We start from the raw sequence: 14,524 nt of genomic DNA on the forward strand, positions 1-14,524 counted from the left end.
AATCTTTTATTCCTGGAATTATGCACCTCCTCAGTCTGCCAGCCATTTGTTCATTCAGTCACTGTTTCTTTTATTCGTGTGTCCACTTCTCAAATGTTTCCTCTTGTCTAGTATGAAAGCTGGGGGTGGTCACTTACACAACCAATCCCAGACCACCCCCAGTGATAGGGGTCTATCCTCCAGATAGGAACATTCACCACTGTAGGTTCTGTTTGTCCACATGTCCCCCACTAAACTGTGAGCTTCTTGAGGGCAGAGTTTTGGAACCAGTGCCTGAATGAGGGCCTTGTCTGAGGGCAAGAGGGACTTTGACTGATAACACGCAATCCCCCAAACTTGGCCCCCGATAGTTCAGTAAACACGGCAACAGCCTCACAAACAGGCTGAAGGGCGAGTGTCTAATTGTTTGGGGGTAGAGAGGGCAGTCAAGAGGGGGAGATGTTTCACTAGAATCTTGGAGAGAGAGAGTTTACCAGGAGGATGGGGCGGTGAAGAGGATGGGGTCTTCTGTGTACAAGCTGCCATGTGAGTAAAGAAAAGCACAGAGGTGCAGGAGCGTGAGCCCCGCGATGTGCCCAGGCAGACCCCAAATCCCAATCAGGCTGACTTGCCAGGGAACGGCTCAAGCCTGTGGCCCCAATACTAGTGCAAGACTAGCACGGAGGCACATGGCAGGCAAGCAGGCAGGCTGGAGAGGGCGCCTGGGACCCCCGTGTCCCGTTCCACACAGGCTTGGCTTTCTGGCCTCTTTGCAGCTGGCCGAGCCCAGCGGACCCACAGGAGGCTGCATGCTGTGGACCTCTTCTATTGGTTGTGGGAAAAATTAAGCTACTTCATTTGGGACATCCGGAGAATGCTCAGGAGACTGACTGAGTCCCTAGCCTTTGAAGGCTTCATCCTCTTCATTGTCTGCCTCAACACCGTCATGCTCGTGGCCCAGACCTTCGCTCAAGTTGAGATCCGGGGCGGTAAGTGCTAGGGAGCCCGGTTCATATGGAGGAGGCCATTGATGTTCCAGGCCTCCTGTGGGCCTGACCAAGTGCCTAGTGACTCATAGAACTTGGGCCATTTGATCCTCGGAAGTAGGCAGCATCCCATCCTCCACCCCCACCCTCGCTGCGTTAGAGTGTGGCTCAGAGTGTTTTGCTGAAGTCAGCCAGCCAGCCAGAGACTTAGAAAAGCCCTCTCAACTTGAGGATGTACTGTTCATGACTGCAGCCACCAGGTGGCGCATCAGCTCTAGGTGCGCTGCTTTCCCCAAGAAGGCTGCCCAGAACCTAAGAGATGGTGAGAGTGGGAAACCAGGGAAGGAGGCCCCTGAAACCTGGGGAGCAGAATGAAGGAAAGGACCTGCCACAGGGCACATCAACTAAGGAGAGAAGAAGAAGAGTGACTGGTGTTTCTTGCAAGCTGTTTCAGGTTCTATTCTAAGCCCTTTACTATGTTAAATGCATTTAATGCTCATGGAAACTCTATCAGGCAGACTTATTATCACTATTTGATAGACAACAAAAGTGAGACACAGAGCAGTGAAGACACACAGCCATTGGGCAGAGCCAGGTTCTCCTTAAATTGCTGTGTGTGTGGTTCCAGTGGGGAGGAGTGAGGGGCTGGGGTCACTGGGGAGGGCCTTGAGCGAGCCCCCTGTGTCCCCACAGAGTGGCACTTCATGGCTTTGGACTCCATTTTCCTCTGCATCTATGTGGTGGAAGCTGTGCTCAAGATCGTTGCTCTGGGTCTCAAGTATTTTTATGACCCCTGGAACAAACTGGGTGGGTAAGGGTGGAGCCTTTGTGTGTGTGTGTGTGTGCATGTGTCTGTATATGTTTGTGTGGTGGGAAGCAGGGGGTGTTGGCACCAGGAGGACTGTGGGTCTGGGCTAGGGGCCCAGGCAGGAGCCCATGACACCGAGCCGCCCCCTCCCCTCCCTATGCCCTCAGATTTCTTCATCATGGTCTTAGCCGTGCTGGACTTCATGCTCATGCATCTCAACTCTCCCTCCTTCACACACGCTGTCTACAACCAAAACACCTTCCGGATCGTCAAGGTCCTCAAGAGCCTGCGAACATTGCGGGCTATCTGGGTCCTGCGGAGGCTCAGGTCAGCGGGACCACAGCTGCCCACCCTGGTGTGGGGACTCTGAAGGAAGAGGGAACAATGGGCCTGGGCTCCCAAGGAATCTGCTGTGACCTGTTCAAGTGATGAGGGATGGGGAGGCGCAGACTCCAGCCTGCTTTCCTGATAAGCCTCCTGCCATCCACTCGGATCTATCTCTTCAGTTTCCAGAGAGGGGTCAGGACTCTTCCAAGTCACTAACAAATCAGGGACCTCCTGTCTCAGGTCAGCTCTGGCTGCCAGGCACAGATCCCCACTTCCACTGATTCAGCCTCCTTCTCAACCTCTGCCCACAGCTTCCTGACCAGCCTCCAGGAAGTGACTGGGACCCTGGCCCGGTCCTTGCCGTCCATCACTGCCATCCTCATCCTCATGTTTACCTGCCTCTGTATCCATGCCACGCAGTCTGGGGTGGGAACATGAGGTGCTGGGCTGGACGGAGTTGCGGGGAGGGACCAGGAGCTGGCAGGGGGCAGGGAGGGGGAAACTGGGGGAGATGGGGACTCTGTGTGCCAGGTTTGGCCCTGAACAACCAGTCCTCTTCTCTGTGGTGTTCCGGGCGCTATTCCGCCAATCTGATCCGAAGCGCTTCCAGAGCATCTTCACCACCATCTTCACACTCTTCACCCTGCTCACCCTGGACGACTGGTCCCTCATCTACATGGACAGCCGGGCCCAGGGTGGGGCAGACCTCAGGCTGAGTGGAGGGCAGGGTCTGGCTGGGTGTGCAGACCCAGAGGGCTCAGTTACCCTATCTGCCAGGTGGGGCTTCTGATGCTTGCTGACACGGGAATGGGGAGGGCTGGCAAGGAACTCACAGCTCGAACAACGCCCTCTCTCCCAGGTGCCTGGTACATCATCCCCATTCTCATGATTTATATCATCATCCAATACTTCATCTTCCTCAAGTGAGGACCCGACCCTTGTGCTCCCCAGCTTTACCCCCACAACACCTAACCCCGGGTCCCACTCCTCCCCTTTCACCATGGTTATGCCACAGTGAATCCAGAAGAGGGTGCAGGGCCTTGCCTATGGCCTCCTCCTTGAGAGTGCCCCACTGTCTCCGCCCCAGCCTGGTGATTGCTGTCCTGGTGGATAACTTCCAGATGGCCCTGCTCAAAGGCCTGGAGAAAGTGAAGCAGGAGGTACCAAGTCGGGTGGGGCAGGTGGACCAATCAGGAAAACAGGAGGAGGGGCACAGAAGCTGGAGGGAAGGGAGGAGGGTGCTCCAGGGATGAGGAGACATGGGACTCTGGCAGGATTGAGGCCTCTTTCTTCCCAGGAGGCCACCCAGGTCCACGAGAATCTACTGGATGACTCACTGAGGGAGCTCATTGAAGCAGGTACCAGCACCCCCATCCTCCCAGCAGATACAGAGCTCCAGACCCAGCTTTAGAGTCCAAGACTCAGGCGAACTTTCAGAGCTTACAGCTTTGGTCCCAAGGGCACTAAGACAATCCTCCAAAAGCCAATTAAACTGATAGTCAATTCTTGAAAGACCCATTTGCAGAACAATTAATTAGCCAATTATGATTTGCCAAACATTATTTCTATGAAGAACTTTCAAAGTTTATAGAGTTGGTCTTATGTGGGGTGGTTTCAGCTGTCTTGAGGGTATTTTCAAGATGCTATCCACGCTTGTCCAGATTCACTCCAACTGGACTGAGGGCCTACATAATGAAGTTTCCTGTACATGTTCGTTTTTACACATCTGACTTTCCAGGTGAAAAGATTTTGAGCCAATTGCTTTGCCTCCTGCTTAAAGATCTTCAGAAATTTAGAATCTGAGCCCCAGAATCCCACTCTTAGGATCATCAACGCTGGAGACTAAGGGCCTTTAGGGGTCACCTGGCCTCTCTCCCACCCTCTCCATCGTGGACACTCAGTGCAAAAAAATTTAAGCAAAGAACAAAACCACAACTGACTGCTAAACAACCATCGGGAAAAAGACTGGAATCTAGCAAAAAAGATTTCTTCAACTGGAAACATAAAGAGGGCACTGCAGCAGGACGGTAGGAGGGGTGTTCTCACGATATAACTGGGCCCCAGACCTCCGAGTGGGCGGCCCACAAGCTGAGGAATAGTTAAGTTGCAGATGCCCTCCCACAGTTGTGAGAGTTCTAAGCCCCACGTCAGGCTCCTCAGCCCAGGGTTCTGGCATTGAGAGGAGGAGGAGACCCCAAGACATCTGGTTTTGAAGGCGAGTGGGGCTTAGCTCCAGAAGCCCCACTGGACTGGGGGAAACAGAGACTTCATTCTCTTTGGAAGTGTATACAGACTCTCACATGAGCCAGGTCCCAGGGCAGAGGCAGTGATTTCATAGAACCTGGGCCAGACCTCCCTGCTGGTTTTGGAAGGTCTCCTGGAGAGGTAGGGGATGGATATAGCTCACCCGGGGACATAAAAGCTGATGGAAGACATTCTGGGGGTGTTCACCTACATGAGCTTTCCTGGAGGCTGATATCTTGATTGGATCATTCGCACCAAGACCTAGCCCCACACAACAGCCTGCAGGGAAGCCTCAGGCCAAACAACATACAGGTTGGGAACACAGTCCCCCCCCCCCCATCAGCAGGCTTCCTGAGCCACAGACACCTCTAGACACTGGTGGGCCCTACCCACCAGAGGCCCAGGACCAAGCTTCATGCAGCAGTGGGCAGGCACTGACTCCCCCGCCAGGAACCCTGCATAAGCCTCTAGTCCAGCCTCATCCACCAGGGGCAGATATTAGAAATAAGAAAACAACAATCCCAAAGCCTATGGAAGGAGTCCACAAACACAGGCCAGACTCTACCCTGGGACTGGAAGGACCCTGGCTCTTGGGTGACGAGAGAGGAGTATACTGCTGGGATGTATAGGATGTCTTCCACAGAGGCCACCTCTCCAGTGTCAAGAAACATAATTAAGCTACCTAAAAATACAAATAGAAAGATAAACAATGTGAGGCGGCAGAGGAATATCTCCCAGGCCAAGGCACAAGATAAAATCCCAGAAGAAGAAATAAGTGATGAAGAGATAGGCTGTTTATCTGAGAAAGAATTTAAAGTAATGATGGCGAAGATGCTCAGAGAACTCAAGAGGAGTATAGGCAGACAAAGTTAGGTTTTTAGCAAAGAGTTGGAAAATATAAAGGATACCCAAACAGAGTTGAAGAATAAAATCACTGAAATGAGTAACACACTAGAAGGAACCAAGAATAGACTAAATGAGGCAGAGGAACGGATCAGTGAACTAGAAGACAGATTAGTGGAAATCACTACTACAGAACAGAAAAAAGAAAAAAGAATGAAAAGAAATGAGGATAATTTAAGAGTGCTCCGGGACAACATGAAACGCACTAATATTCATATTATAGGGGTCAGAAAGAGAAGACAGAAAGGACCTGAGAAAATTTTTGGAGAGATAATAACTGAAAACTTCCCCAACTTGGGAAAGGAAACAGTCACCCAAGTCCAGGAAGCACAGAGAGTTCCTCACAGGATCAGCCCAAAGAGGAACACACCAAAGCACGTAGTCATCAAATGGACAACAATTAAGGATAAGGAGAAAATATTAAAATTAGCAAGAGAAAAGCAACAAATAACATACAAGGGAACTCCCATAAGGTTATCAGCTGATTTTTCAGCAGAAACTCTACAGGCCAGAAGAGAGTGGCACTATATATTTAAATTGATGAAAGGGGAAAAACTTACAACCAAGAATACTCTATCCAGCAAGGCTCTTGTTCAGACTTGTGGAGAAATCAAAAGCTTCACAGATAAACAAAAGCTAAAAGAATTCAGCACCACCAAACCAGCTTTACAACAAATGTTACAGGAACTTTTCTAGTCAACAAACCACAAGAAAAAACAAAAAGAAGAAAGAGGAGAAAAAAAGACCTACAAAGGATTGCTTTGGCAATTGAGGGTCTTTTGTGGTTCTATATAAATTTTGGAATTGTTTGCTCTAGTTCTATGAAAAATATCGTGTTTTGACAGGGGTTACACTGGATCTGTAGAATGCTTTGGTTAGTGTGGCCATTTTGATAATTTTGGTTCTTCCAATCCAAGAGCACAAGATGTGTTTCCATTTCTTTGTACCATCTTCAAGTTCCTTCATCAGTGTTTTACAGTTTTCAGAGAATAGGTAACCTCCTTGGTTAAGTTTATTTCTAGGTATTTAGTTGTTTTTGATGCAATGGAAATGTTTATGCCAGTTATAAAATTCTGGTTTTTGAAGTGAAAAAAAAGTTAATGAAGGACTGCAAATGGCAAAATATTATTCTTTTTTATAGGTGAGTTGTATTCCATTACATATGTATGCTGCATCTTCTTCATCCATTCATCTATTGATGTGCACTTAGGATGCTTCCATATCTTGGCAATTATACATAACATTGCTGTTAATAGCAGGGTGTATGTATATTTTTGAATTAATGTTTTTGTTTTTCTCGGATATGTGCTCAGGAATGGAATTGCTGGGCCATATGGTGGTTCTATTTTTAGGTTTTTGAGAACTTTCCATATTGCTTTCCATAGTGGCTGCACCCATTTACATTCCCACCAACAGTGTACAAGTGTTCCATTTTCCCCACATCCTTGCCAACATTTGTTATTTGTGTTCTTTTTGATGATGGCCATTCTGACAGCTGTGAGATGGTGTCTCATTGTGATTCTGATTTGCATTTCCATGATATTAGTGATGTTGAGCAACTTTTCATGTTCCTGTTGGCCATCTGCATTTCCTCATTTGGAAAAATATCTGTTCAGTTCTTCTTATTTTAAATGGGTTGATTGTTTGCTTTTTAATTGAAGTACAGTTGATTTAAAATGTTATATTAGTTTCTGGTGTACAGCATGGATGGACTTGGAGGGCATTATGCTAAGTGAAATAAGTCAGACAGAGAAAGACAAATACTGTAGGATATCACTTACATGTGGAATCTAAAAAATACAACAACAAGTGAATATAACAGAAAAGAAACAGACTCAGATGTAGAGAAGGAACTAGTGGTTACCAGTAGGGAGAGGAAAAGGGGGCGGGGCAAGACCGAGGTGGAGGGTGAAGAGGTACAAACTATCAGGTATAAAATAAGCTACAGGGATGTGTTGTACACCATGGGGGAATATAGCCAATATTTTATAATAACTATAAGTGGAATATAATCTTTAAAAATTTGTGAATTACTATATTGTATATAATATTGTACATCAGCTATACTTCAATTTAAAAATATAATGTAAAATAAATACACAAATTTTAAAAATTAAAAAAAAAAGCTTAAGCTAAAAGAAAAATTGTCTCAAATTACTTAGCAACTTGGGAGTTCATGGGCTTTCAGGAATGGCTGGATCCAGGACCCAATGTTGCTTGAGAGTTGGTCTCCTTCCATTTCTCTGCTCTGTAACTCTCTGTGTGGTTTTGTGCTTAGGGTGCTCTTCCCTTGTGGTGGGAATATGACCACCTGCAACTCTAGTCCCAAATCCTCACAGTATAGCTAAACACAGCTCTCCCAGCAGAGAGGTCCTCTTCTCCCAGCCATTCCAACAAAGTCCCAGAAATGAATCTCTTTGGCTCAGATTAATCACCTGGCTATTTCTGAACCAATCACTGTAACCCAAAGGCTAGGCTGTTCTGATTGGCCAGGCTTGTCCTTAGAGTTGTGGGGGGTCAACCCCAGCTAGACAACAGTCCACCAAAAGGGGTGGGAGTGGGTCCTCAGGAAAATTGGGAGACTTTTACCAGAAGAAGAGGGAATGGATGATGGACCAGTAAACAAACAAAACATACTCCATGCCCAGAGAAGCAATCTCTTTGGGGACATTCTAGACAAAACAAACAAACAAACAAACAAAAAACCCTGACCCCTGTTTGAGTGTCTCCAGGACACAGGGGATTCCCTCCACCCACTCTCAATCCAGGCGTCTCCCTGACCTCCTCCTTCTTTCTCTACATCCAGAACCAGAAGAGGCGCTGAGTGAACACACTAGACAGAAGCAGCTCGTTGAGAAACAATTTGGAACCATGACTGAGAAGTAAGGAGACATGAAGGGAGGCAAGGCCTCAGGTCTAAGGGGAGTAGTCTGGGGGCCTGACCGCTGGGCTGGCAGGGGAAGGGGCACTGCCCACCTCTCTGGAAGCAGAGCACTAAGGCTTATGGGATGTGGTGAGCTTGAGTGGCTTCTGCTCACCCTGAGTCATCTTGTGCCATCAAGTGAATCCTCCCAGCAGCACCTAAAGGGCCATGAGAGCCCCTCTGAGCCCGACCACCCAGGGCAGGGGCAGTGGCGAGATGCTGGAGGAATGGGAGTTCTGCTCACTTTTTTTACTCGAGCAGCATCCCTGATCCTTGCTCTGGGCTAGGTTCTGCGAGGACTCCAGAGACCCAAAGAGGACACAATTGGCACCTGCCTGTGAGGGCCCCACCTCTGTAGAATGCGCTGGGCCATGGAGGGCTGGTGGGCTTCAGCTGGGTGGAGGGAAGAGGACGGTGGGTTGGGGAACAGCTTAGGTAAATGCAGGGGAGTCAGATGGTCAGCAGCCCTTCCTGTCAACGTGAGCGGCCGGCTGGGCCAGGACTCCTGGGGATGCGTGGCTGTGCTCATGGCTGGGGGTCCTTGGCACAGACTCCTGGCCCCTGCTCTCAGGCCTGGCTCCCCAGAGAGCCTTCTTACTGAAAGCTGGGCCCACCCCACCGCATCCAGACCGGCTCCAAACCAGCCCGACAGCTGGCACCCTCCAGGTTCTGCTCACCCACCAACAGAGCTCAAGCCCCAAGGCCTCCATGATCATGGCAGCTGCTACCACCCCCATCGCATCCTAGCTTTACCCACAGCGTCACACATACGTGCCCTCCCTCAGGCCTTTGCCCACACCGTTCTCTCCGCCTGCGATGTTTTCTGGCTGCCGACAGACACCAGGCTCAAGTGATTAAGAGTTAGAAGAGCTGAGTTCCAGTCCTGCTCGTTTCACCTCCTGTCCTCCCTCCAGGTCCCAGCTCCTTGGCCCTCAGCCTGGTCTGGATCCTTGGCACCTCTGTGATACCTGCCGTGGGGGTTTCTTGGCCTCTGGTCTCTTCTCCACTGGTCCACCTCCACCTTCACTGAGAGTGTCTTTGGTTTGCTGTTGTTTGGTTTGTTCTCATCTTTTTGTTTTCCTTTCTTTTTCTTTTTATTGACTTAAAGAGTGATCTTTGTTGAAAGAAGTTTTGGCCTTTTCTGCCTTCCCTGCAAGGGCTCCTGCCTCCCTTAGTTTAAGGGTCGGGTGCCTTGCTGTGACCTTCCCTGCATGTCTCCACCTTCAATTCATCCGTTCTCTAAAACCTCCCTCCCTGAGGCCCACCTCTGCCCCCAGAACACTCCCCACTGTTCACAGACCTGGAGCACCAGGAGCCCTGTCTGAGCTCAGCAAACACTCAAATTCAGCTCAGTGGCACTTCCTCCAGAAACCTTTCCTCACCCCCAGTACTGGGGGAGGCTTCCTCCTCTGGGCCCCTCAGTGCCCCGTGTTCACACTTATCACAGGTGTAAACACACTTGGTTTGCTTTCCTGGCTCCGCCACAGACTGAGCTTCTCCAGGGCAGGGGCTGTTTCTCGCTCATTTCTACATCCTTGGCACACCTGGCAGTGTTCATTGATTTCAGTGTTATTTGATGGACTGATTGGTAAGATAAGTTGGCAGCAAAGGAGTTAATGAATGGGTAGTCCATGAGGGTGAGGTTTAGGTAAGGGGTGGGCGTGTGGGGCCAGGGAAGAGCAGGTGGATGGGGGTATGGATGAGTGAGGGAAAGGGTTGTGTGGTCTGATGGGTGAGTGAATAGCTAAACAGATGGGTGGGTGTGTGGGTAGGTGGCTGAGTGGGTGCATGAGTCAGTAGGGGGTAGTTGAAGGGGCAGCAGGTGGGTGGACTGATGGAGGGTTGGGTGATTGGAAGGTAAACAGTTAATTGTCAGAATCTGCTGTGGTCCAGACAGACGGTGGGGCCGGGGAAGGGCCACACACAGAAACATGGTGGCCGTGGATGGAAAGGAAGCCCTAGGGTAATGTAAGTTGGGAGGAAGGGGTCAAGCAAGAAGAACTGTCTGGGGGGCTCTGGGGCTCTGGGGACCAAGATGGCCCAGCCAGGCAGGTCCACCCAGTCAGGGCTCTGCCCCACTCCCTTCCCAGGCAGCAGGAGCTCCTGTTCCACTTCCTGCAGCTGGCGGCTGGGGTGGAGCATTACCAGCAGAAATTCCGCTCCCAGGCAGCTGTCATTGATGAGATTGTGGACACTGCATTTGAGGTGAACCAGGCACCCGACGGGAGGAGCCAGAGGGAGGGGGAGGACACGGGAAGGCCAGGCTTCAGGGGCTTGTGCCCAGAAGTGGCCCTGAGTCACAGTCCCGTGGGCATTGGGAAAGGCCGAGGCCTGCACTGGTCCCATTATCTCCTGCCCCATTCTGCAGGCTGGCGAAGAGGACTTCAGGAGGTGACCCTGGAGAGGCAGCCGCGTCAGACTTCAGCCCATGGCAGGCTGCCCAGCCAGTGGGTCGGGACAAGATCTGCTGGAAAGATTGTTGGGCCTGCAGGGATGGGCCCCAACAGAGTTTTAAAACCCCAGGTGGCTCTGCATCCTCACTGGCCGGGCCGAGGCACAGGGCAAGGGGTCTGGGGCGCAGGCAGGCGTGTGCAGACTTGAGTGTGTGTGTGCGCGGGAGTGTTGTAGGTGAAAGGCTCCATTCTTGGATTCCCCTCTGGTCCTGCCAGAGCCTAGCCCGTGCCTTGGCAGCAGCCAGAGGGGTGCTGTGGAAAGGGGGCCAGGCTCAGTGCTGGAGGGAGTGCTGGCCATCACCCTGCTTTGGGGAGGAAGGCCGGTCTGGCTCAAGAGACAGGAGGAAAAGAACAGGCTGGGACAGCCTACAGTTCTCAGGACTTGGGGGGCCAGGAGGCCCAAAGCCTAGGAACTTAAGACTACTAGCACCCTCAGCAACTAGTATAAAGGTGCCAACTCAATGGTGATGCCATAAGCCCAGAGGTCAGAGGTCGTTGCCATACCTTGCCTGGTCTGGAGTCAGGCTAAGGAGCCTCAATGAGGTGGGAGGGGGGAGGCTGCTCAAGTCCTCCTGGCCTCCAGGTGGCGGCCGGGGTGGGGCGTGTGTGGCATGGAGGCGCCTCTGTTAGAGGGAAGCCAGGATGAGGCTGACTGTTGAAGGCTGAGGGGTGACAGACTGTTTTGCCAGCCACCCCTCTGGCCACCAGTCTGGACCAGACAGTGGTGAAGTCTCCCTGGCCGAGCCGAGGGTGCGGGCTGGCCCAGGGCCTGGGAATAGACTGTGCAAAGGAAATGCCGTCTGGGATTTGGGCACAGACTCCAGGGGTGGAGAGGCCACCTGGCAAAGATCTCCAGGCCTCGCCTCACCCCACCACCTCACACATTCACTCAACAAGCATTTCCTGCCACTTACCCTGTACCAGCCATGCAGGCGGCTCCAGCCTGGTGCCCATGGGAGCCCTCCCTGCAGCAGCCCCGCCTCAGGCCCCTGGGTTGTCTGCACAGCCACCTCTGACAGGTTTGAGCAGATGTGTGGCTGGAGGGGTTCCCCTCCATTCCTGACTCCTGGCAAACTCAGCCCCTCGGGCTTCCAAGTGAGTCAGTTTATTTTCCACCTCCCCATCCCCATCCTGTATGGCCTCCGAGGGCTCTAGAGGATGGGAGCTGGGGCCGTTCCTCGTTAAGTCGCAGCATTGGGGGGGATCCAGCCAGGCATGAAGGGAGCATGAGGCCTGGCCTGGAAGGCGCTGCCAGGCGCCTTCCACAGTCCCCTCGGTCTGCCTGCCAGGGCCTGATGCTGTCCACACCTCAGGCTCCCACCGGATCCAGTTACTGCCTTTCCTGTCCCAGGTGTGGGTGTGCGTTTGTGTACCTGCAGGACAGCTCTGGGTGGGGGGATGTGGGTGCCTGGGGCTGTGAGAGGGGGATCTGTGTATACATCTCCAGGTTGTCCCTTGGGGCGGGGTTGTTGCTTCTGTGTGTTTGTGTCTGCTTCCGGGTTGCATTATGTGTGTGGTGGTTTTCTGGATGTATGTGTGGTGTCTGGGAGCAATCTGAGTGTGTGTGGTGGGTTTGTGTGTGTGTAGTAAATATTAATTCCAGCCACAAATTCAGGTGCACAAAAAAAGTTCCAGTTCTGTTTTCTAATTTATTTTTTTTTGGTGGGGGGAGAGGGGTAATTAGGTTTATTTATTTTTAATGGAGGTACTAGGGATTGAACCCAGGACCTCATGCATGCTAAGCACACCCTCTATCACTGAGATCTACCCTTCCCCTCCAGCTCTGTTTTCCTTAAATGACATTAAATTGCATCTATTCCCTCATCCCTCCTGTGGACAGCGAATTCCTCAGTCCTCTTAGCGCTCCCTGCCCACCCCTTCCAGGGTCTTGCACAGGACAAAGCATTGGGGGTCCTTCTGGCATGTGGCCCACTGTGCACTTGAGAGCCACTGTCCCAGCCCTCGTGGTCTCTTGGCCTTCAGGGCCTCTGCCATCTCTGGGTCACATGCTGGTGTAAGAATCTCATCAGCTGAGAGCTCGATGTCCTGGGGCCCGGCTGGCTGAACCCCCAACGTGCCACTCGGAGTCATCCTGGCAGCTGATGGGGAGCAGAGTTCAAGCACTCTTCAGAGTTTTCACTGGCTGCTGTCCCTTCCCAGTCAGGGCATCATCCATCCCCTTTGACGTCCTCTCCCCACCCTTAGCTGAGAATTTTGGGAGTCTCTGGAGGTTCATTCCTCTGTCTGTGCAGCTGAGGTGTTTGGGGGACTCCAAATTTGGGAGATGAACCTTGCACCCTTAACACTGTCTGGGCTGGGACAGCAGAGGCTCCGCTGCAGGTGGTTTGGGCACCCTGTCAGCTGGAGGGGGTGCTGAGAGCTGCTGAGAGTGGGACTGGGGGACAGGAGGGGAAGAGGAGTGAAGCACTCGGAAGAGACCGATGCAAGAAGAAATGCTAGCCATTTATTGCAACAGATACGGTCCAGGGACCTGAAGTGCCCTCCACCGATGCGCCTGCTCCTGCCCAGTCCCGCCCACTCCCTCCCTCTCCTAGGCCCGCAGAGGTCTCCTACACAGGCACACAGTTGTGCTTCAGAAGGCGGGAGGAGTTCTGCCAGGGAACCATGAGGATCTCAAAGTCACAGCGCAGCTTCTGCAGACAGAGCATGAGGAAAGGAGGGTTAGCCTGGTCCCAGGCCTGCCTCCTCCCAACTGTCAGCCCCGTGCCAGTCACATTTCCCTGTGACGTGCTGGCCCAAGGGACATCGAGTCGGATGGCCAAGACCAGATTCCAAATCTTTCTAATGAACCCCCTCCCTCCAGGGGAAGCCCCCAGGCTTCTCCTCTTGGTACCCCACCCCAGCATTAGGGGCTGAGTCATCCAGAAGGGAGGGACAGGTCCAGCCAGACCAGTTCAGGACCCAAGTGCTGGCAGGACAGGCTGATGCCTGGCTCAGGGCAGGGCTGTTACCTCCTGCTGTGCTTCTGCAGCCAGAGGGCAGATGGTGAGGTCTATGTGGTCTCCAGCCATTGCGTTCTTCTGGCAGGCTGTGCTTCCCATTTCCACGGTCAGGTAGTACTTGACGCCAGCCACCAGCTGGGACGGAGGGTGGGGACCAGTCAGGGGTGCTGGGAGACAACCCTTGACCTGGACCTCTCCCCTCTCTCCATATCCTCCCATCTCCCCTCATCTTCCCCGGACATAACCAGCACACTGTCCTTGGGATTCAGATCTGGGATGCATGTGGGGACAGGAATGGGTGGGGAGGGGTGACAGGGAGTTCTGGTGGGGATCCCTGAGAAGTGGGGAAATCCAGGAGGCTGAGATTCAAGTCCACACAGCGGCCTGTCTCTCATCATCCTCTCCCCAAACCCACCCATCACAGCAGGGAGGCTAGTGAGGTAGCTGTGCAAATTCAGGGTTGGATCCTATTTGAGATATCTTGTTCATCACGAATTTTTGGCATTAATTGGACTTTCCACAATATATTGTATTAAAATGTCATCCTGATCACTCTCGTGTCGCCCCGACCTTGATCTGGTGCCCCGCTGAGTGCCTCCCTCGCCTCCCCCCAGCGCCCCGCCTCCCCTCCTGCCCGGTCCCGCCGGAGGGGCCGCACCTGGCTCTGCGCCCGGAGGACGTTGGTATCGCGGAAGTAGTAGACGCTGTTGCTGCCCATGTTGTAGTTGGCCACGGCCACCTGCACCGCCTTCTGCACCTGCGGGTCGCTGGGCGACAGTTCCTGGCGTTCTCCGACCTTGCGGTCCCCTGGCCGGGCATCGCTGGGCAGCGCCAGGAGGCAGAGCGCGAGCAGGGCCAGCCCCAGCGGCAGCAGGAGGCTCGGACGCGCCATGATCGTCGGTGTCTGGCCTCGGCCTCGGCCCGCGCCGCTTTTACGG

At 52.5% G+C, this 14,524-nt stretch overlaps 2 protein-coding genes across 2 annotated transcripts; one reads left to right on the forward strand and one right to left on the reverse strand.

Annotated features, from left to right (window-relative positions):
• The first annotated feature begins 761 nt into the window (after positions 1–761).
• CATSPER1 (cation channel sperm associated 1) lies at positions 762–10,692 on the forward strand. Its single transcript, XM_031447963.2, has 11 exons — positions 762–968; positions 1,659–1,772; positions 1,941–2,100; positions 2,412–2,503; positions 2,652–2,795; positions 2,960–3,023; positions 3,188–3,260; positions 3,401–3,458; positions 8,054–8,129; positions 10,261–10,375; positions 10,539–10,692. Exons 1-11 carry the CDS (start codon positions 854–856, stop codon positions 10,563–10,565), a joined length of 1,038 nt encoding a protein of 345 aa, XP_031303823.2. The 5' UTR covers positions 762–853; the 3' UTR covers positions 10,566–10,692.
• Positions 10,693–13,067: 2,375 nt separating this feature from the next.
• On the reverse strand, positions 13,068–14,524 carry CST6 (cystatin E/M). The gene is made up of 3 exons (XM_010995964.3): positions 14,245–14,524; positions 13,596–13,721; positions 13,068–13,277 (listed from the first exon to the last, which is right to left on the reverse strand). The coding sequence occupies exons 1-3, from the start codon at positions 14,476–14,478 to the stop codon at positions 13,194–13,196; spliced, it is 444 nt and encodes a 147-aa protein (XP_010994266.1). The 5' UTR covers positions 14,479–14,524; the 3' UTR covers positions 13,068–13,193.

Source organism: Camelus dromedarius, chromosome 12 (genome assembly GCF_036321535.1).
Source record: "Camelus dromedarius isolate mCamDro1 chromosome 12, mCamDro1.pat, whole genome shotgun sequence".
NCBI classification, from domain to species: domain Eukaryota; kingdom Metazoa; phylum Chordata; class Mammalia; order Artiodactyla; family Camelidae; genus Camelus; species Camelus dromedarius.